The 22,611-nt window shown below is 45.2% G+C and overlaps 2 protein-coding genes across 2 annotated transcripts in view; both read left to right on the top strand.

The window, feature by feature from the left end:
• Nucleotides 1–5,148, top strand: part of nectin3a (nectin cell adhesion molecule 3a) — a 34,666-nt gene extending 29,518 nt beyond the window's left edge. The window contains exon 6 of the mRNA XM_072691350.1: nt 860–5,148. Within this exon, the coding sequence (XP_072547451.1) occupies nt 860–1,488 (629 nt within the window). The 3' untranslated portion in view covers nt 1,489–5,148. The remainder of the gene's footprint in view (nt 1–859) is intronic.
• Nucleotides 5,149–14,291: 9,143 nt separating this feature from the next.
• Nucleotides 14,292–22,611, top strand: part of LOC140565110 (uncharacterized) — a 37,341-nt gene continuing 29,021 nt past the window's right edge. Inside the window, exon 1 of the mRNA XM_072690921.1 lies at nt 14,292–14,342. Coding sequence (XP_072547022.1) covers nt 14,292–14,342 — 51 coding nt within the window. The remainder of the gene's footprint in view (nt 14,343–22,611) is intronic.

The raw sequence follows: 22,611 nt of genomic DNA, 5'->3' as shown, positions 1-22,611 counted from the left end.
GATGCAACACATATCCTGATTATATCCTATAACAATCATTCCCTCAGTACAAGAAAACTGATAAGGGGGAACTCCCCCTTACTATAAAAGACGTGTGTCTAAACCATACACACGTCATAACTGGCTTTGGAGTGTTCCTATTGGTCCATTCATCATCATGATGCTATGTAAGGGACAACTGGCAGATTCCAATTATGTCAAAAATTAACATTTAAACTATAAGTTGAATGCGAATGTGGGCTAAAAGTGTTATTATAAACTTGTGTGTTCTCATATATACACACACACACACACACACACACACTATATAAAAAGTATTGAGACACCGGCTCGTTAATTGTTTCTTCTGAAAGCGGATAGTAAAAATAAATAAATAATAATAAAAAAAAAAACTTTTGTTGGAGTAACTGTCTCTACTGTCCAAGAAGGGAAGGCTTTCTGCTAGATTTTGGAGAAGCATTGCTGTGAGGATTTGATTGCATTCAACGACAAGAGCATCCCCAACTCAGCCCAAAAGTATTGGATGGAGCATCATCTATCACAGCTCAGTGCTAGGGGGCTTTATACCCAGTTAGCCCACGCCTGGCATTAGGCAGCATGGTGCCAACAGGTTCATGTTTACCTGCTCCAGAAAGTCCTATTCTATTGGCAGTACTTCTCTACAGGGTCTAAACAAGCTGTGTCAGCAATGCGTGCAACTGAATATAGCCAAATTCATTCATTAAGAAGGGATGGTGTATATAATGTATTAATATTATTGATAGTCAGTCTAATCTAGTCTAATTCTCTCCTCTCTCTTATCTCTCTCCACTCTCCTGACCACCACCCGTCCTGCTCCTTCCTCCCTTCTCCTCGCTAGAGCCGCCTCCCACCACGGCCATCCCCACCACCACCAGCGCAGCAGTCGCGCTGGGCTCCTCCGGCACGTCTCCCACGCAGCGGCGCGCCCAGTTCACCTCCCCAACACTGGCTTCCCCGTCAGACAGCACCCTGGGCACCGTGGTGGGCGGGGCAGTGGGCGGGATCCTGCTCCTGGCGCTGCTGCTGGGCCTGGGGGCGCTGTGCTACTTGCGGCAGCGGCGCACCTTCCGCGGCGACTACTACACCAAGCAGTACCTGGGTCCGTCCGACATGCAGAAGGAGTCGCAGCTGGACGTGCTCCAGCCGCACGAGCTGCACGACGTGTACGGAGGTGACTCGGGCAAAGGTAGCCAGGACCTGAAGCCCAAACCCGAGGGGGACGTCATCTACCCAGATTACACCAAAGACGAGGGCGGCTGGGGTGACAGCCTCCAGAGAGGGTGCACTTACTATTCCGACCAGCACAGCCACCACAGCGTGAACCCCAGTGGGCCACCTGTCCACGGCCCCACGCTGAACAATGGCACCCCCTACCTGCAGGACAGCTGTTACGATAACGGCACGGACTGCGACTACGTCTCTCACACGGACGGCTCCGTGATCTCTCGTAGGGAATGGTACGTGTGAGTGAGGGGAGAGGGAGAGAGAGAGAGAGAGAGAGAGCGGAGGAGCGCTGCTGGAAGATGATCATTTAATTAATTAAATAAATAAATAAAAAAGATGAACACAGCGATGCCAAACTTGTAAATGCGAGGGGAGTTAAATTGTATATCATGCAAAAGGAAAGGCTGTATTATTTCTGAGCTTGGAGGACGCCTGTCTTCGGCTGATCACTAATCCACAGTGTACGCCCGTGTTATTTTGTATGGTTAATGCAAAGGGAGAGGCTCACGTGGTTCTTGATCATAGGGTAGCCTGAAGCAATGAAAACAAGCCTGCTAAAATTAAGCTACTCAGTGTGTACATATCCCGGCCAGACACCACACTGCACGTGACTTCCAAGTTTCAAACCAGGTGGAAGCATATTCCCAGCTCTTTCCGCGCTCCCATGATTTGCCACATTGGTTCATCTTTAGCCCTTTAATGTGTTTCCTAAGAAGGGAGAGCTGCCTTAAATGTCACGGTGGAAATGTAACCAGCTCGTCTGATTTCACAATTACAACTGCTCTGTCATTTCACCAGTGTTCTTAATATTGCTAACTCTTCAGGGAGTTGCAGGACTCCTCAGTTCAGAAGAAGAATTCGCCCCGAGGCTGAAGTCTTTAGCTCCACTGGACTGAAAAGAGAAAGAGGAAGGGCTTCTGTTTTTGATTTGTTCGGAGTTTCTTTTGGAGGTTTGTTCAACTTTGCTATTTAGGGTAGGGTGCTTATTCAAGTACGCCTATGCCATTAACAGCCATGGCTGCGGAAACCAAGGGGCCAAGAGGCCATTTTTCAAAGTACTGGGAGGGCGACGGTCCACCACTTTTTTTAAGGCTGCTTACATCACAACTAAAAACGAAAACAAAAGCCCACCCCCTCTGCTGCACAGTCAGCTGCCCGATTTCAGCCACAATGGACCCGAGCCATAGTCTGTAGCCTATCAGACTATCAGACAGTGCTCTGGTTCATTGTAGTAGGGACGTCCATTCAAAGCCCAGTCTACTTGCGATCCTTTGTTTTTACCGCTGTACCGCTGTTAGAGGTGCCTATTAATATGAGACAGTGGCCGCCAATACAGGCAGAATACAGTTTTCTCATAGTTTATCAGTCCTAGGACAGGCTAGGACTCCATCAAATCACATGATGCTACCACTTCTGGAAGGGTGAACACTAGCATGTGCATCCTCTGGATCAGCATCAGCTAGCGTCCCTCTGAGCGATGGACGGGATGCGTTTGCGGCTGTGCTCTCTCTGTACTTTAGTAGGGATGTCCTGATCCCTACTACAGTATTTGAGGCCCACTCTGTCCGATCCTTTGTTTTTACTGCTGCACTCTCGCTACAGGTGCCTTTAAAATTGTCCCAGTTCGAGAGAACCCTTCATTGCTCTTAAAGCAAAAATGTTGGACGCCACTGTTGGAGCATTGCTAGAGCTAGGGGGAGCTACAAAGGGAGGCGGGCTAATTGATGGTTTTTTTTTTTTAACACATCAGCTAATGTCAGCTAGCATTGCACTGAGTAATGAAAAGCAAGGCTCCCTCAGATCCTCCCTGAGGTGCTTCGTCAGACTCCTGACCCTGGATGGCTGTGGCATCACCAGTCTAATCAAATGTTAGATTTACTGGTAGCCAAATAATTAGGGCGGTCAGCATTACGATATTCGATATTCAAAAGATATTCAAAGATATTCAAAGATGTTCCTATAAAATGGCCATTAAAATCGACTGAAGCAGACAGTCCAAGTCCTTCCATAAGCAGCAGTAAAACACTGCTGAAGAGCAGCAGTAGGGAGGAGGACCCTGGCAGCAGCACATCAAAAAGACCATGAGTGGCAGCACAAGTCCTACTGACGCTTGTGGCGTTTGCAACTCGTCACTCCATTTCATTTGGATTTCTATTTCTTCACCATCCCCCTCCCATTCTTCCACTCCTCCCATTTGCAGAGCTTCCCAGAACACGCCACTTCTTACGCACACATCTGCCGCCGCATGTGCTGCCCAGGCTGCGTCTCAAAGTTAGGCCTCACCTCAAAGCTCCAGCTTTTTAATTACGTCTCGCCCTCCCCCTCAATCCACCCCCCGCTTGAACCGTTGCTTTCAAATTAAGCTCTATTCTAGCTCCACCTCAAGCATGGGCCAGACAGCTGTTCACAAGTGCACACTTTATTTATCCCTGTATTTTCATATCAGAGTAATAAATATAGGCAGGACATCTGTTCTGAAGCAGGGAGAGCGTTTAACTGTTTTCTGAGTCCTCAGATTCGGGTCTGCAGCCTTCTAATTTGAGAAAGCACTCCAGAGAGGTCCGTTTGTCTTCCGTATGAAGGCTTGACTTAAAGGAATCAAATGAAGAGGATTCATCTCTTGCCCCAGATGCTGTCGATCAGTCAAGACGCATTAGATATCCGGCGTGTGCTTCTTTTGCAATGGGAACATTCTAGCAGACACTGGCTTTGAGCAGTCACCAATCTGATATTAGTAAATCTGAGATCCGACACCCTGCTTAAAGTGGTAATATGGTTTGGCCTTCAAAGTGGACCACTTTCAAACTGTGGTTCCAGTTACTCCAGGTGGTGCAACTGCTCAGAAAAAGACTAGGGGCTTGGGTTTAGGCTCAGCGGCCTAATGCTCTTCCACTATGGCTTGAGCCTCCTGATTTTGAATCCCAGGCCATGTTGCTTAGCCATCAGCTGGAATAAGAGAAAGTGCTATTGGCAGTGCTTTCTCCAGGTGGGTAGATGGCGCTCTCTCTCTCCCCTCATGGCTCTAAAGCAATAGCGCATGTTAGCTGGTACTGTGGAGCTGGGAACCTGGCACTTTCCCCATGAAAAAGAGCATCCTTACCTTCTTCGTGTCCGTCCTAGAGCGTTGCTAGCGCTAGGGGGAGCTACGAAGGGGCGCTTCTGGGGCGCTTCTGGGCCTGTATTTATGGAAATGAGCTTGGTGACCGCCTATGTTCAGTGTTTGTTAGCAATGTTAGCCTAGCACAGTTCAGATTTCAAGCACATCTAGGCTGATGAACTAAAAATCATGTTTACCTTTTCTTTTTTTTTCCTTTTTTTTGTTTCACATCTGTATAAATTAGGAACACGGCACGAAAGGCTGGGGTTCGACTCATTTTCTTTCACAGAAATGTTTCTACTTAATTTAAACTGTTATTTATGTGTGTGTATATCTCTGTTCTCATCCTGGAACAAAAAAGGTATTACCTGAATTAGTGCCTTGAGTAGCTGTGTTCGGTGTATGATGGCTGTTTTGGTTGGTTGGTCTGCTGTAGTTTGCTTGTTGAGGTCTCACTGGATATTCTGTACAGTAGTACTGTGCACTACTAGGTCAGCAGCCAGTCGTAGTAAATATTCTTGTTTGTAAATAGGTTGGCGGGGATTTTGCGCGGCGTTGGAATAAATCATATTTTTCTATGAAGTCATAAGAACTCGCTCAGAGGATGTGAAGCCTTGTTTTCCTGTTCGTCCGTTCTGTTTTGCTTTGACACTAGTTCTCGAGAGTTCTGTTAGTTCTGATTATTTTGTACATAGTAGGGTTATGCAAATGACTGATGTCTCACATATCGTTTTGAGAATGAGGGACAGATTCGCTTTGATTTCAGATGTCTTCTGTTTCTAATAAACAAATATGTATTCTTCGAACGTGTGTGTGAACATGTCTGTGACTTTAGAAGAACTTCAGAATTTAGCCTCTACCCTTAACCCATCCGTGCAGTGAACACACACACACACACACACACACACACACACACACACAAACAACTGATGCAGGGTTAAAAGCCAGTGTGATGGTTTGCCGAGCCTGGGTATCGAACCCACAGCCCTGTCATCAATAGCTCAGAGCTCTAACCGCTGAGCCACCACCCCAATATTTAATGGAGGATTAGGAAAAATGTCCGGGATTTTGCATTGATTTCCATTTGCGTTTGTTAGTACAAGAAGCTTTAAACACGTCTGTTTAAGCTCCGCCTTCTCATCACCATTATTGATCTACATGTACCTGAATCTACATGCAGCCATCGGTCAAACTGGTTCCCACTACAGCCAATAATACCTGAACAACAAAAGTGTAAAAAAAATGTTTAAAACTATTATTTCTTAATGTTTTATATTGAAAATTTTATAATTTTACTTGTGAGACACTCAAGTTGAAATGAATGGAGAGGATTTGCTGTGTAGGCTAATAAGACCATGTTAGTCCTGATTATAAAAAGAGGTTTAACCCCCACCTATAACTTAGGCGTACCTGAAGCCCCCCAGCCACAACATCCTAATCATGACAAATTACCCAAAATATGGTTACCCTCCATATGCCCAGCCCACTAGTGAAAGCCCTTTGAGCCCTTTGAAAGGCAGCAGGCCCTCAGGAGAATACGACAGTAAGGCTAAAAGCTAACGCTAGGCTTGCCAGGAAAGGCTGACCACAAAGTGCTGAGAGGACACAGAGGACAGAAACACTATCCGCTATCGGGGGAAATGAACCTGCCTACAGCTTTGCTCATTATTCTGAATTTCCTGTAGACTGGGATTTCTGCCACTGCTGGTAGACTCGTATAACCGCAAGCTTCCACACACCTGCAGATTCAGCTCCTTCCTTCACACTATGGCCTTTGACCGCACCCAAATGCAGTCACTTCTTTTAGCCAGTCATTAACTGTATCTGCTTTACGACCCATTTTCCACACATCCAAGGAGACCCTCACTGCACCGTTCCACCTCTTCTCAATCGGTAAATCCCGTCACACACCCCACAGGTATTTATAGCCCCATCGTCCTCGTGTAGCGCCATCTGCAGGAGCCTGAAGTTACCACCACCTAAAACACGCAAGGTGTCCGGGAGCTTACCACATTCATCAATATAATACCACTGTGGATCAGAAGTGAATGGTTGGTAGAGCGTTCTCAGCCAGACAATGACACTGAATCTGCTGGAGCAAGAGTGATTCACAACCCCAAACAAAACAAACAATCTGGTCCACAGCAGTTCTGCTTCTGTGCTCAGACACTGACCACTGATGAAGGGCTAAAACAGAGAAATAACCAGCCTGTGCTGGACTCCAGTGCTCCAGGACCAACTGTTGTGCACGTAGTGTGTATTGCTGGGGACACATATTTTCGGTCTGGACAAGCTTTTGAATTTTGAGGCAAAGATTTGATTCTTTTTTCAATATTTTCTGATTCAATTGATTCAATTGATTCCACAGAGCTCTCTTTATATACTTTGCTTGTTACTCAAACTGTGCTGGACCCCAGGCCTCAAGATACAGAACTGATGGCCCTGGAAGGGGCAGATCTAGACCTAGGGGGTTATCTGATGTAGTGGCCAGTAATGGTATTCAGGCCAGTCATGTTAGGTGAGGACATTACATGGCCACCAAGAAAAGCTGTATGTATTTAAGGTCTGGTTCCTGTCGTACTCTTTGCCCAGTCAAGTGTCCCGTCACAGCTGATCGACAGTTCCATCGTCAGCCGCCCCCATGGCCGCACACCTCTCGCACCTGTGCCCATCATTTCCTGACCCTGTATCACCTTCCATTAGGCCCCAGTCAGCACCTACTCCATCACTGCGAGGGAGAATGGATCCTCAGCGCTAAGGGGAAATCGATCACATCAGCACTGCCCTGCTTTACAACACGCCGTCTTTTCTTCCCTGTATTGACACACTCAACCCCCACCCTCCCCGCCAGGCCGGATCAGGATGCGCTGTGCAAGTGAGGTCTTGAACGATTTCTGCTTTTGTTGGTTGAAGTGCTGTGATCTCTGTGTGAAATGGGGCCACCCGCTAGCTTGTGTTCTAGATAAGTAACGGTTCAGCTCAGAGTTCGGACATGCATTTCCTTACGGTTTGCTGTAGTGTATCCAAAATGACCGGCAGGTTTGCTTCTATAGTTTATTAAAGCTGATGTAGCTAATTGTTAATGGAGGAACCAATGTCTAAACCATTACACACCTACTGCAAACTGTGCTGAGAGGTCAGGTGACCTCATTAGGAACTTTTTTAATTGCTGGATGACTTACTGTTATCTGTAAAAATACCCAAAAGCACAAAATTCAGGCTTCAACACGGTTGCTACTTCTGTTTCTAGCAGCCAAATTGCGCTTGATATTCCTATGAAAGCGTTTTTTGGAGGGCTTTATTAGTATGTGCTCTGTCTGTCTTGATATTTTTCTATGGCCTCAGACTTGCCCTGACTCTGCTTGTACTTGGACGTGTCTTGGTCTTAGCTTTTGGTCTTACCAAGTTTAGTTAGTAGAAATGTGAGTAGAAATTTGATTCAGTCGCAATTGGTAAAGATAAAGACCAAGTAGAGTTTTGTTCGCATTAGTATTTGGTCTCGATTCAGTCTGGACTTTGTGCTGCTTTCATTTGGACTCGGCTTTGACTTGCTCTCAATTTCAGTTAGACTCATTGTCACTCTCGTTCAGACTTGGACTTATGGACTGATTCGAAGCCATTCTTGACTCCAGACTCAGACTTCCATCTTCACTTCACTTCACGTAGTCTCATTAGGACTGGGTCTTGACCCACAGAACTGGTAAGTATAGCCTAGTGGGTAACAACACTGTCTGCCCCATAGAAGACTGGGATTTATACCTGAAAATTAACTTGCCATTTTGTATCTGGATAGATATCTGATACATATCCGGATATCTGATTCAGCTTTAACCGGATTCTGTTTCCACTTGTCATTAAAATGCGTCCCCGCATTAAAGTGCGACCAGATGAGATCCGATTGTCCTGTTTAGAGAGTGGGTGCGGGGTAGAAACAATAGACGGTTGTCACATTCCCATAACGGCAAGATCTCTACCAGGAAATGCGCTAGACTATTTAAACCTGTGCCTTTTTTTTTCTCAGGTCAGGACTTTCTGAAATGCGCACATAGCAACCAAGCCAACGGTGAGCCAACGGCAAGTTGCCTCCGACCGGAGGCTTTGGACGGTGATCTCCAACTTGGTATTCCTCTACATCCACCTACCTTTGTAACATGATTCAAAAAGGTTAGTTGCTCACATTAATGCTGCCTTCCATTAGAACTGGGATGTCGGAGGTTTTAAAGTAGGAAATTATAACTGGAATGCCCCCCACAAGTGGGATTTCCGAAATCAGGAGCGCCTCACTAACCCTAAATATTATACAGTGTATTAGGACAATGCTAACCTTGGACACAATACTCCAACTAACTGGAACGCAATGGCGTCTTTCCCAACTCCGGCATATGACTTCCGAGGCAAAGCATAAGCGCGTCAGCCTAATGCCCTAAATGTGACTCAGATGACTTCCGTCTCTTGGTGCTTCAAATGGCTCCATGAGCGATGCCACAGAAGAACCACTTTTGGTTCCATGAAGAACCCTTTTTATGATAGAGCTGTGCTAGTGCCTTTACACACATCTCTATTACATACATGGTTCTTTGCGGAACCACAAGAAGTTGGCATCTTCTATGGAATCACTGAAAGAACCATCCGACGCACCTTGCACACATCTCGGGCTTAACAAAGACAGTGTTGACTGCAGGTATGCAGGTTTTTCAGCCACTGCTGTGCTTTCACCACTTTGCTGGCCATGGCGCACTGTGGAAAGCATGATAGCTCTTGTGTCGTCCCATTGTCCAACAGTGGCAACCCCAGCATGATCAGTCATTTGCCTGTTTGTGCAGCCTAAGAATGCTGGGGGTGGGCGTAGGGGGGTAAGGGGGGACTCGAGCTTCTTCTCTTTGAGCTAATCCATCGCCGGTCGCTTGCTTTCAGGCCAGTTTGTTTTCTCCCACCGAATCTGTCAGCAAGTGTGTCTTGCGGCTGCGCCTCCCAACGCCTCAGACCCTTCGACCAGTGCAGAGCGCTTGGTTTGGCTTGCTGGGAATGGATCTGTGAGACTGTATCTGTCTCAGCGCACTGTGTTTTCCCATTGAATCAGCTGCAGGCATGCTCCGTAATAAACTCCGTTTGGAAGCGTGTGAGTGCGGTTTGTGTTTCCTCTGGCCCTAAATCAGAACCCCTGATCGGTTACAGCAGTTGCTTGGATTAAATATAGGAATATTAGTGTGGGCCACCCCAAGCCTCACGTTCGTGTTCATCTTAGACAAGAAAAGAAAAAAAAAGATCAAAACTACTGTAGGTTAATGAACACAAGCTAAGCAATGGGGAGCACACATCAAAGGCCAGGGCTGACGCAGCAGAACCGACAAATTGTTTGAGCTCACGGATTTGGAAGTAACGAAATGCAGCAAGAGGGTTTGAGGGAGAGAACGAGGCAGCCGTGACCCTAAATGCCACCCGGGTTTTTTTAATGGGGGGGGGGGGGGGGTGAGGACGTAGGCACTGTAGCCTCAGCTGAGCTTTTGGGGGAAATTGTCCCAAGCGGTTCCAAGGCAGTTGCTAGGCCCAAGTGGTTGCTATAGCATTACAGGTGGATGCATGCTATTGCTAGTGCAATGGTACTTCAGTTGATTGCTTTGGTGTCTCTTTGGGTGGTTGCTAGGGTGTTGCCAAGTGGTGGCTGTGGTACCCCATATAGATGGTCGCTCCCTATTCAACAACAGCAAAAAAAAAAAGTAACAAATGTTCAATCAACACGCTGTATTTAAACCCGGCTGAACACTCTGAAGTTGGCACTGTGCCAATCTCAAAAGCTCAACCAGATAAAATCTTCAAAAATCAATCAGATTTAAAAAAAAAAAAAAAAAAAAAAAAAAAAAAACTCTGCATTAACTTTTTTTTTTTTTATGGAAATTAATCATGTTACCAACTTTGGCCCCAACTTTCTCCCTTAGCGCTCTCTCGCTCTCATTACAGAGCCTAGTGCTGTATTACTAAGTTAGTTTTACTTAGAGATGTAAACACAGCGGTGCTACTGTTGAGCTCAGAGTGTAGAAACATTTGTGTGAATGAGGGTCGGCCCAAGCCTTCATGGGGTCCTAAGCAGATTTTCACCATATACCACCACCTCAGCACCAGATGCTTCATCATTCAATAGGCTATTCCATTAGCATTATCTGCATTTGCCCAACAGTGCAGCAGTGTGCCAACAAGGAAAATAAATTAATAAAAGAATTGCTTTTACCTCTGTTAGACCATTTTGTTTCATTATTCAATTGTTTGATCCAATTAGATTTTTTTTATCATGATATCTTGGGGCTCTTGGGCGCCCCTAGCGGCTGCGTAATTCGAGTGTGTCTTGGGCCAGCTGTCATTGAAACAAATAGTTTGGGCTACGGTTTGTTCACGGCCATCGTGAGCAAAGGCCAGGTGATGCAAATTGCACAGCTTTAGAAATACTCTGGGCCCTATCTCACATCTATTTTCATGGCTTCCGCCGGCATCATTTAAATAGCAACACTGCTTGCGAATAGATCTACGCTGATGGGCTAGGTGGTCTCGAAATGAGGGGTGTTCAATTAAATTTCTGGTGTGTTGCTATGTATCTTGGCAAAGGAAAACACAGGTGCACCACTGACTGGAAACAACCTAGGCAGACGTCAACAGTCAGGCGTTCGTTGCTATCTTGGCAGTGAATTGTCAGATAGCCAAGCATTTTCTCTTAAAAATGACCCTCAAAATGTTGTTTAGACAATGACAGTTAACAACAACAACAACAACAACAACAACAACGGCGGTCAAGTTAAGGGTCTTGAAGACCAAGGAAACCTTCGCCGAGAACCGTTCATGGGATCGTTTCACTGCAACATCTAAACAAGCCCTGTGGACTGACCCCCCCACTCTTCCCCTGAAGTCATGTGAAAAGTGCACATTAAGCAAAGGTTTAATTAGAGGGTCTCTGATCCCCCGTGATCTTCCGGGGCCCCCTGTATCTTGCACCTTGCATGGTCTCTACTTGCTGTGTGGAAAAGGAGCCCTTTCGCCAGATTACCGCTTGGGTCAGTGCCACAGGTCTGACCGTGGGAGTGTGTTTGGAGAGCGAGGGGGGCAGGGCGGAGGGCGCAGTTAGAAGAGGCTCCTCTTACATCAGCAGAAAAGCACTGTCTCCATAGAGACTTGGCTGGCCTCTCGCCGCGGAACGAGGGCAGAGTCACTGACGAGCACGGGAATGTAGTATCATCGGTCCCTCTCCCAGCAGGCGGGCGGGCTCTAGTATTTACCCAACAAGTCCTGCAGCCTGCTCAGTGTTTAGAGGCGGCCCCTGTGGACGGAGCACCTGTGTTTAGAACACTGCGCAATTACAAAAAAAGTTTACGGGTCTGCATTCACTTTTGCTGGCTGCAAAATATAAAAAAATAAGAATAATTGCCACAGTTGCCACCCTCACCTCAGGTCACTTCATGGGGCAGAGCTCACTGTGGCAGAGCTCACCTAAACAGAGCATAAAGATACACAGTACTGTGAAACCACACGTAATTGATTGAATTCCCAGTCAGAAAAGCCCTTAGCAAAGCAATTACTGAAAACCATTCATGATGCTGAGGTCTGGACTCCGCAGTGTTCCGGGAACACCAGCATTTTTTAGTTTTAATGAGAGTCAGCGGCTGTGAGTGACGTGAAGTGGGCGAATAGAGCAATGTGATCAAGTTAAGCCCCGCCCAGCGTTATGCAAATGAGCATAAACCAATCAGAAAACAGGCCACGGGGGTCATGCCACCTGCCATCAGCGGCCGGAGCCTGGGAGAGCACAAGCAGCCTTGCTCTCTCTGGGTGGGTAGACGGCCTGCTGGCAATGGCGTCTGCTTTCCTAGGAGCGCATTGGTTACCCGGTCATGTTGCAACACACACACACACACACACACACACACACTCTTTTAAAAGTGATATTAAACGTTTTGTAGGATGTAGAATTCCGCGCCACAGTGGACACCGTACTGTCAGAGCCCCCCTTTTGGCAGATTAACGGATTCTCAGGCTGCGGGGTGTAAACGTGGGTAAGTGGTCTTCTCACAGTAGGAGGGTGGACGGAAACACGTGCGGATGCGTTCAGATCTGAAGCGAGAGTGAGGCTTCTCCTCGCTCAAAGATGAAAGCTTTAATTGCTGTTTATCTGATGCGCACAATGTTGGTGGTCTACCAGATCTTGCATGGCCGTTGGGGGTCCCATTTCCTTTGTCTTTTAATCAGTTTGTGAGCTCCAGTTTTGGAAACTCCCGTTTTCTTCTCAGTCTCTCTCATTTTTCTTTGACTTGCCTCTTTTCCATGCAAAGTGGATTATCTTATATATAAGCTGTAGTGGTCTCAGACGTTGGACCTCACTGTATCTCTCCTGATCAGTGGTGTAATGGCTGTTTTGACTGGAAATCAAATGGAGGGTGATCTTGGACTTCTCTGACTTCTTCTCTGCACCGTACAGGCTACAGAGGGGCCAGATGGACCTTCAGAAACGGGCCTGAGATGGGGCAGGGTGCTTCAGAGGAGAGGTGGCTGATTGTTTTCCTACCGGGAGATTTTATTTGCGCATAGTCCTCAGAGAAGGGCCAAAGCGACAACAGTTTCATTGTGCTTTGAACTCCTCTGGGAGTGAGAGCAAAGACAATGGAAGGGTCTCACCGCCGTGCCTCATTGTGGCCTGCTTTTATTGTAGAAGCTTCTCCCTGGGCCATTTGTTATTTGAGCAAGTAAAACAAGTGGAGCGTTTGGCTGAACGAGATTAAACTTTTGGCCGGACGTTCTGACAACTTCAGTTAGAATGCCACTGATTCAATTCAGGGTCGGGCAGAGTTGTTCAGAGTGGTCTGAAATGGAAACCAGGGTGGAACAATGTCTCCAACTATGCAAACTGACTATGAAAAACCACCAGTGAATCCAGGGGGTGTTTCTAGACTATTTGTTGTACAGGGGCACAGCTGCTTGCCTAATCATAGCATAACTAATAAAAAATATGACTTAATAATGTTCATTATTATTATTATTATTATTATTAATAATAATAATATTGCTTTTATAATATTAATTTACCTTTTACACATGCATGAGAAATTACATGTGAAATTGTGATATTTTTTTCCCTCATGCCTCAATTATTTATTTTTACTGGAGCATGTGCAGTAAATTGGAGTTGGTGGTTGTAAAATTCAGCTATTCTGAATAGTTGATGAACTGATCTTCACAAAGTGTAAAAGATAAAAGATGACATTTTATACAAAAGTGTTTTGTTTTTATTCTTTTATTGTTTTTGGAACAGTGAAGTTCCAGTGAACTTCTACCAAGCTCTTTGACCTTAATAAGCTTGTTAGATCTAGGCTTGTTCATCGTTACAACAGTAGAAAAGGCCTGGTTATGCAAATGTCAAAGCTTTATAAATACTCAACAAATCAGCAGCCTCCATGGACTCCTCTAAGCAGCTGGCCAGCACTCTGAAAATTCAAATAACTGATGCCCACAATACAGAAAAAGTCTATAAAAGGCTTGCTGGTAGGGCAAACTCCTCTGTGACTACAAAAGACCTCCAGAAACTCTGGAGGGGTGGCGCGCTGTTCTACTGTGCAGCAACACCTGCACAAATATGGAAAAGTCACCAGAAGAAAACCCCTTCTTTGTCCTCACAACAAAAGGAACATCTAAACAAGCCTTAATGCATTTAGAAAACAAGTCTTGCATACTAATGAAGTCAAAATACGTGTGGCCTCAATGAGCACAGATGTTCGGAGAGAAATCTGTTCGGAGTTTTAAGAAAGACCAGCTCTCCAGTTGTCATGCACAGGGCTGGATTGATCTTGCTTTGGGTTTGGTTTGCAGCCAGAGGAATGAGGAACGAGGAAGTGGTAGATAAGAGAATGGATTCAATTAAATATCAGCAAAAAAAAAGAGCCAAATGATCCTGAACACACCTCAAAAATCCACAATGGACTACCTCAAGAGGTACAAGCAGAAGGTGAAGCTGAAGACCTTCGAGGTTAAATTGTGCAGCTAAAGCCAAACGCTCCCGTTAAAACTATCGTAAACCAGCGTCTCAGGCATGATGCAATGCATTTGTAACCATTTTGTGGAATAACTTTGTGAGGTAGCTTTTAAAGCCATCTGGTTCCAATCACCTCAACTGGAAATGTCTCTGACTGCGTAAGTTCCTGTAGGACTGAACCTTTTGCATTATACCACTGACTTTGCTTGACTTTGCTTGCATCTGGAAAACTGCATTATGCAGCAACATAACCACATTGAATGAAAGTTGAATCTCCCCCTTGATAGTCCGGCTAGTCCAGCGGCCCTCTGAGGATGAATTTCTTCATTAAGCAAGAGCCAGTTCCAGGTTTCCTGAACCAACTTTCAGATAGCTGACGTTTTTGGCACCAAGAAAGCATGCATGGTTTTAAGCCTCTCTCATGACCAGGGCCCTAATTGGTATCATGACATGAGGCCTGTGAACACAATGGGTGGGCAGCATTTTACCTTAACATTGATGTCAACCCCGAGTCAAAGTTGAGTTGGCATAATCCTGAGTGAATGTAAATCCTATTCAAACGATACCATGCTCACCCATGGGAAAAGATATATGGGGAGGGGAGCACGCTCAGGCTTTGAGAAGAGTACTGGAGGAGCAGGAATTCCACAGATGACTGCATGTTTGGGACCATGTGCTGAGCGTATTTTGTTTTGTCTGCCTGGGGGTCTGCAGCCAGTGTTGTGTTGTGTTTTTTCAGTGGCTGTAGTGGTGGTGTTGTTGTAAGGACTTTTATGAGTTTGTCCCACCTGCTTGCGGCCATGGGGGGCAAACAGGTGGGCAGAAGGAGCACTTGGGCGAAGCAGAAGGGGCTGAAGATCACTCTGTAAATGAAAGCTATGATGAATGACTTGAACCGGACTGTGTGTGTACCATCATTTTTTCACATTTTCAACATAATTTAAAGCGGTAGTCCTTACGAATTTTTAATGTTTCATTTAAAATGATTTGAGGGATTTAGCCAGGTACGTTTCTTTCAGGTTCTTTTGTCCCACAACCCCCTACCAGAACTCCTAACACTCACACATCTTAAAACGATCAGAAATCAATGTTTCAGGCATCACATCGCGTATGTCTGTGAGGTGGCTTTGCAAGGAAGCCATTGAACACTTTCACATCATACGCTAAATCCAGTTTGAAATCTGAAGTTGGTTTCTTTTAGTTTTGCACTGGAGCCACAAGGCTAACGTACATAACAAAACACAAGATGCTCATAGCTACCGTTTAGCATAGCGCAAACCTTGTGCTTAAATCACCACACTTTTCTCGGTCGCGTGCCGTCGCTAAATCATCTCTAATTGAGTTGCTTATGTGATCCTCTGGCTCCAATCCATGACTCCAAAGAGGACTGCTAATACAGTGTTTAGCTATTTAGTTATGCCTATGCCCGTACCTGCTAATGTTTCCAATAACGTAGAACTTTTCCCATCCTAATTTCGTACTGAGGGTTTCATGATATCCTTTACATGAGGACTCACATTTGGGCCAGTTTTCACAAGCTACCATAATGTACTCTGATGAATTAGCACGTAGGGTGTGCTCATTAAATGCCCGTTGACGAGAGCACTGATCGCTGTAAACGCTTTTCACTACTGTTAAACTGTTACACAAAGGCTGAGAGGGAGATGAGGCCGACCAGCGCTGGTGCCAAAGCTAATAAATTACATACGATTGAACTGGAGGGGAGCAGCCAGCCTTTTAAAGCTATTAAAGGCAGGCAGCATGAAGTCCTAATTACAGGGACTTAGCACTGGCCTGTGCTGCACTCCCGCGGTGACGGTCAGGAGTTAGAGCCTGTTCCTCCCCGCTGGGCCGGAGGAAAGGGAATAGACTGACCCAGTCACGGCACCGCCAGGCGCCCCGGGTCAAAGCAGTCGGATACCAACCTGAAGGCTAATGTGAGGAATGGGAAGCTGGTTTGTTTACGTCCACTACATTTGTATCAGTAGGACTTCCCATGTGAAAGCGTGAAGGTTCTCGCTAGCAGTTTTGGAGCAGTCTAGAACAGAGGGAGAGGGTCCAGTCATGTCCAGTCATTATCTTGTTTCCAAGGGAGGGGTAGGTGTCCACTAGCAATGACCTCATCATCTGGCCAGCCTGAGTGTGGTCACCTAGTGGGCGATTCTCCTGGAAAAATGGGTGTGCTGTTATTTGAACAGAAAGCTTTGAAAGACTGTTGGGGCTACAGATTCTATTCTCAAATATTATATTAAAAACTCATCATCATCATCATCATCATCATCGTCGTCCCTCGTTTTTGGAAACTCAGCATTGAGGTACTTCAGCTTGTGTTCTTATGCAGTTGATGTACCTGATGGATTTAACATATTGAAAATAGAAGTTTTAATAACTGAATAATAAACGTAGAGTTTAAGGGGTTGAGGAGGTTGAGGAGATGGGGTTCTCACACTTGCCTTTCCATAATCAATCACCAATTATTTTTATGATGTTCAACTACTTTTTAAACACCACAGCAGTGGACACACCCGAGTCAGATACACAGTCCTGAAAAAGGTTGGCCTTGGCAAGACTGCAAATTTCTCACAATGGTCCCAGTCCCTCACACTTTACAGATGTTGTTCAGAAGTTAAATGGTTGTGGGAAAAAAAAAAGGAAGGAACTCCAACAAAACTGAGGAAATGATCAACACCTCCGACATCAGGCCTTTCCTGTCTTTGCAAAAGTTTTGTTCCCGGTAGCTAAAAGCTTGCTAGTTCACATCCCCAATCAGTGTCCGACCAGGAGGGAAGTCTTCTTACACCCTTTGAAATACCGTTATCTGTTGGCACAGCACTGCCTGAGTATTAACTCCATGGTACTTTGGTCTTTGGTCTTGCTCCTGGGTGAACCGTAGTATGGGAAAACTTTCAAAGGGTTTGTTATTTGAGCGTGACGTGGTTGCGGAGGGTTGGGGCTGAACTTGAAATTGCTCATTACACTAGCTGAGGTCAACCTGATTTATTTAATGTTTTTTTTTTTTTTTTTTTTTTTTTTTTTTTTTTTTAAGCTTTCTGCATAATTTGATTATTAAGATGGAAACAAAGTCAGTCACAGTGTGTTTGGTGTAAAATGGTTCACTGTAGAGAAACCCCATCAACCCAGCTTTGGTGAGAGGAACCAGGGGTCATGATGTGTTCAATGCAAATGCCATTTTGTTTACTACTCAAAACCACTGGAGAATGTATATATGCCTTCTTATGTGTTATACAGAATGCTAATGATGCTAAAGAAATCCAAAAAGGTTGCTTTGGGGACTATTTTTCCTCACAACACCGTGCAACACCCTGCAGCAGCCAGCATGCTACTGGTTATCCAGCCGAGTTGTTGCCAGCCCCCACTGATCTTGTACAAGGTTACCTTGATAGCAGATAGCAAGTGTACTATAACTAGCTTTACCTGTTGGTATCAACTTTACATTCCAGTGTAGCAACAGCAATATTATATAGTTGAACTTGCTAATATGTGATTTACATTTAATAAATAAAGTTAAACAGGGACGCTTTAACAAGATAAAAACATTAAGAATGATCAGTAAATATGTTTCGATAATTTTAAATCTGGTATAAGTTACGGGACGGTCAGGGAGCAGACCCAAGTGCAGAGAGGAAAGCCTGTAAGGTCAGGCCTTAATGTGTGATGAACAGATGTGGTTAATGTGACTGTGGGTGCTTTTGTGTACTTGTTGGAGAACAGTTGCTCCCAGCTGGGTTTGAACCAACAACCCTGGTAATGGAGGTCCAATGCCTTACCACACCACTGCGCCACCAGCAAGCACAGGCAATTGGTGGAGCTGCAACCCTTAAAACAATGAAATAAAAAAGGCGGGAAACCCAAACAAAGGAGATGCCAAGATGGCGTAGCTCAGACTAAGGACAGTTAGTTGTAAAACAACTAAAGGAAATCAAATAAATGCCCCTCTCTCTGAAGAGGGAGCTGGTGGATGCAGCTCTTTAAACAAAGGAACGGAGGATCAAGGCTTCCCTCACTATAACATTAGCCTACTGACTCTTTTTACTATTGCGCTGATTGAGTCTTGAGCTGTGAACTCTTCAGCTCTTCTCTCTCACAACTCTTACTTTTCTACTTTTTTCCTCTTTAAAGTCCTTTTTTTAACTTCCTTTTTTTTTTTTTTTTTTTTTCTTTCTTCCTCTCCCCACTTCTGTGTACCGTACCGGTCACCCCTCTACAAAGGTGCGACAGAGAAGTGCCGTTTGTCACATCCTTAAATGCTGTGCCCACCAGGTGCATCTGGTTTGTACTGATTACCCCTTGGATCTCTGGGGATTGGAGTTCCCTTGGGTAACCATGCCTCGCCGCTGTCGCCCTCTGCTGGTAGGTGGCGGCAGACACTGACCCCTTACACAAGTAATCACGTACACGGTTTTAACCAATGGAACAGTCGGGGGGGAAGGGATGTGTCACGACACCATAAACCAACGCGGCCGGGCAGTTATTTCCAGCCATGGGGGCCAGCCAGGCTTGAATCTCTATGAATGAGGAGAGACCAACATACTCGATTAAATCTGTCATAAACCTCATAAATAGTTAGTAGTGTTTGGCTTAATAATGCCCAAAAAACGCAGATCTCACATCAAAGGGGAGGGTTTGGGGGTTTTCTTCGAAGGCGGGACCAACAAGCTGATTGGCTCATTTTGTTGGGACTTTATACGTAAACAGACGGCAAAAAAAAATAGGGTTTCATTCCGAGGTAAATATAAGGGTTGTAAATCTGGGATTTTTACGCTACAACCAAGGGAATATATATTTTTTCCAACAAAGAACAATGTAAAAAACTCAATAAATGCAGTAACGTAAAAAAAATTTTATTTATTTTACCCTACTATGCACATATGTTTGGAAATGCCTTTTTTATACAATTAGCACATATTCTACGATTTCAATTAATACTGCTGTTGTTTGGTGGAAGAGAGGATATTCTATTATACCTTCAATCCGATAAACACTTTTATTCCTTCACTTCACAACAAATCGAAAATGAATCCGAAATGTAGACTTAGAGCTGCCACTAAAAGTAAATGAATGGTCTCTAAATGTCAGTCTGTGCCTCAAAATGTCGTAACATCCCCTTTGTTGATCATCATGCATGCCACAGTTGCTTCAGCCTTGAAAACTGTTCGCAGGGGCCCCCATGAGGCAGCACTTCATTTTCGGACAAAGTCAAGGCTTAAATCATTGAAACAGGACCAAAGCCCCTTAGCCCTCGGCTGTAACCCCACCTACTGTAAATCACACGCTTATATAGTGCTCTCAGTCAGCTCTGTCTGCAAGTGGCTGCTCTGGGGCCTTCAGAACAAAGGCTCTACGGCAGCTCTGTGTATTCTCCCCCAGCAGCGGCAATGTCTGGACGGTCGGCCACGTTATTAAATCCACCACCGGCAGCGCTACCTGGAGGGCCCGTGCATTCGTGTCGCTCCAGTGCTGGGGGGGATGGCAGGCCGGGAGCCGTGACAGCGCACTTTCATTTCGGCCTGCTTGTATAATAACAGAACGCAATAAAACTGTCTGGCCCCACGTCTGGCTCCAGCCAGACCGCTTTTATTGACCCAAAAATTCAGGGCCCGGAGATTATTTGAAGGGGGAAATGTCACGCTCAGAATAGAACTTTGTACTCGGGGTCAAAACGTTGAACACCATTAAGCAGGCGCTGGACAAGCGTGAGTCACTAATTACACAGCAGATAAGCCTGACGTGTCTTAATGAGAAACTGGGCGAAACGTAGGCTCTTGTGACGCTGCCGGGGGGGGGGGGGGGGGGGGGGGGGGTGTTGAGGGGCAAAGGCCGTCCCAGCTGGATGTTTTTTGTGTTTATCTTGGCAGACGCAAATTTTTATGGGGGATGGCAGTGCGATTTGGTTATCTCTTAAAAACTTTATGGCATCATTTTGGTTTCCCGTTGCCGGTTGCTGGGAGTCCTGGAGAAAACTCCAAGCTCCAAATGGAAGCTGGAGGAGATGGGAATGCCAGGCCTTCCCACTGTGGCAGTCTGTCATTTCGCAAAGACTGAGGCGAGAAGGTTCTTTTTCTTTTTTACATTGCAATGTGTCGGGCGCCACAATTACAAATTCTCAACAGAGGGTAGACCACAGCTCTCATTCCACGACATCTTGTTTTTCCTCTGCAGGACTGCATCAGAAGGCAGAATCAGGTGTCAAGAACTTATAAGATCTTGCAGTTCTTGCTTTACTTATTATGAAGAACAATTTTGCTGATAGATGTGGATCATATGAGCTCACTGGACAAAAAATTAGTCCCTGACATCCAGTGCTTGGAGACATGCATTAAAAATAAATATCCTGATACTGATTGTCATGTTATCCAATGGATTACTATATTGAGTACTTTTCTGAAAACTGAAAAAGTCATGGGGTATTACTATGTAGACTGATTGTGTAGCAGCTTTCCTCAGGAGATGACTTGGGAACCTCCATACTTGATGGCGATGGTAAAAAGCAGATCTGTACCACTTTGAGTACGGCTCGGCTCGACACGCCATCCTTTACGATCCACGGAAGACAAGCATCTTCTGTCCTGCACTGAAGTGATGTAACGAACTCCCCCTGGGTATCCGAACATCGGAGTCACTCGCTGTCCTTAAGCGCAGACTGAAGACCCGCCTCTTCCAAGAGTCCTCAGGTGAAGAGAAGAGTACTTGGGCAAAGTGCAGTGTATGTTGAGCATTGTGTATCTAGGTCTCCAGACTGACTTCTGTATTAAGTAGTATCTAAGCTTAGAGGGATCTTTTGGATCCTAGTCTATACAAACTAGCTGAGGATATTTTCTTAGTAATCAGTGAAGCACTTTTGTAAGTCGCTCTGGCAAAGAGCGTCTGCTAAATGCCTTAAATGTAAATGTGAACATGAACAGGAACGTTCACACTTGTATACGCTGTGAGGTGAGTTAGAGTTCGAGTGAGGCCTGAAAGTGGGTGCCAGATGGATGGGGCGCTCCATTTCCAAAATCGTCTGGGCAGTAATGGGAATACGTCATAGAAGGCATGGCCGCCCACAGTTGCTTCTTGCTGTAATTCTTACCTGACAAAAATTGGTGCGGCCATTAAGGCAAAGTAGTATTTTTTCAGTATTACCTATTCCTTCTTTTTTTTTTTTTTTTTTATTACTGATCATGGGGACAGTCAGTGCTCTAATGTATGCATGAAACCACCATGACTAATTTCTCGTAATTAACCTCAGCCCATTAAGGATATCGATTGAGCTCTCAAATGGGATCCGCTGCGGCTGGTGTGCACAGGCCTGGGCCCAGAGCGGTGTAAAGAAATCTGTTCTCCACAAACTGCTGGACAGCAGTCATTAGAACACTGCTTACATGAAAACACAGGAAACCAGGAAATCTTGGAACGCCTTCAAGGTGCCAAATAGCACCAAAGCTGCGCATTATTCGCAGGTCAGAAACAGTGGCAGATGGGAGGTGTTCAGGACTTTTGGAAATATTCCTTAATCCCAGTCAGTATTAGTAGGCAATGTGAGTGAGCTTGTCAGATATGATCATGGTCCATATTCAGAGGCTCCATGAATAATGCTGTGCTTGCGATACTACTAGATGTCGTCACGGTTTTGTCTTGAACACACAGCACTTCACATTTATGAAAAGAATTCCCCTTAGCCCTTGATTTTGTAATTTTGCGTTGAAGAATCTTGCTAACATGGCTAACAAGGCTTCTACTGTTTTAGCCTCAACGCTAAAGAGGCTAAGGTGAGGGGAAAATTGTGAAAATCTGATGAAACGTTGGTGAACATGGACTTTCAAATGCAGACTGAAGACCCTCCTCCTCCAAGAGTACTCAGGTGAAGAGAAGAGTATTTGGGCAAAGTGCAGTGTATGTTGAGCATTGTGTATCTAGGTCTCCAGACTGACTTCTGTATTTAGTAATATCTAAGCTTAGAGTGGTCTTCTGGAAGGGTATTTTTTTTGAGTAAACAGTGAAGCACTTTTGTAAGTTGCTCTGGCGAAGAACTCTGTTAAATGCCTTAAATATAAATGTGAAACATTGTGGAATTGTGGAAATCTGATGAAACATTGGTGAACACTGACTTTTTAAATTGCAAAAAACCTTCAGTTTTCATGTTAGCCCCCTCTGAACAGAACTTACCGCGTTTATTGTGAGAAAAAGTCACAATGCAGGAGCACAAATCTTGCGAAGTGGGACTGCAAAACAGGTCGAAAATAAAGATTTGAAAAAATGTCGT

The sequence above is a fragment of the Salminus brasiliensis genome, chromosome 11 (assembly GCF_030463535.1).
Source record: "Salminus brasiliensis chromosome 11, fSalBra1.hap2, whole genome shotgun sequence".
Taxonomy (NCBI): domain Eukaryota; kingdom Metazoa; phylum Chordata; class Actinopteri; order Characiformes; family Bryconidae; genus Salminus; species Salminus brasiliensis.
Note: the sequence above shows the minus strand (reverse complement) of the source record. Positions and strands in the feature narration are given on the sequence as shown.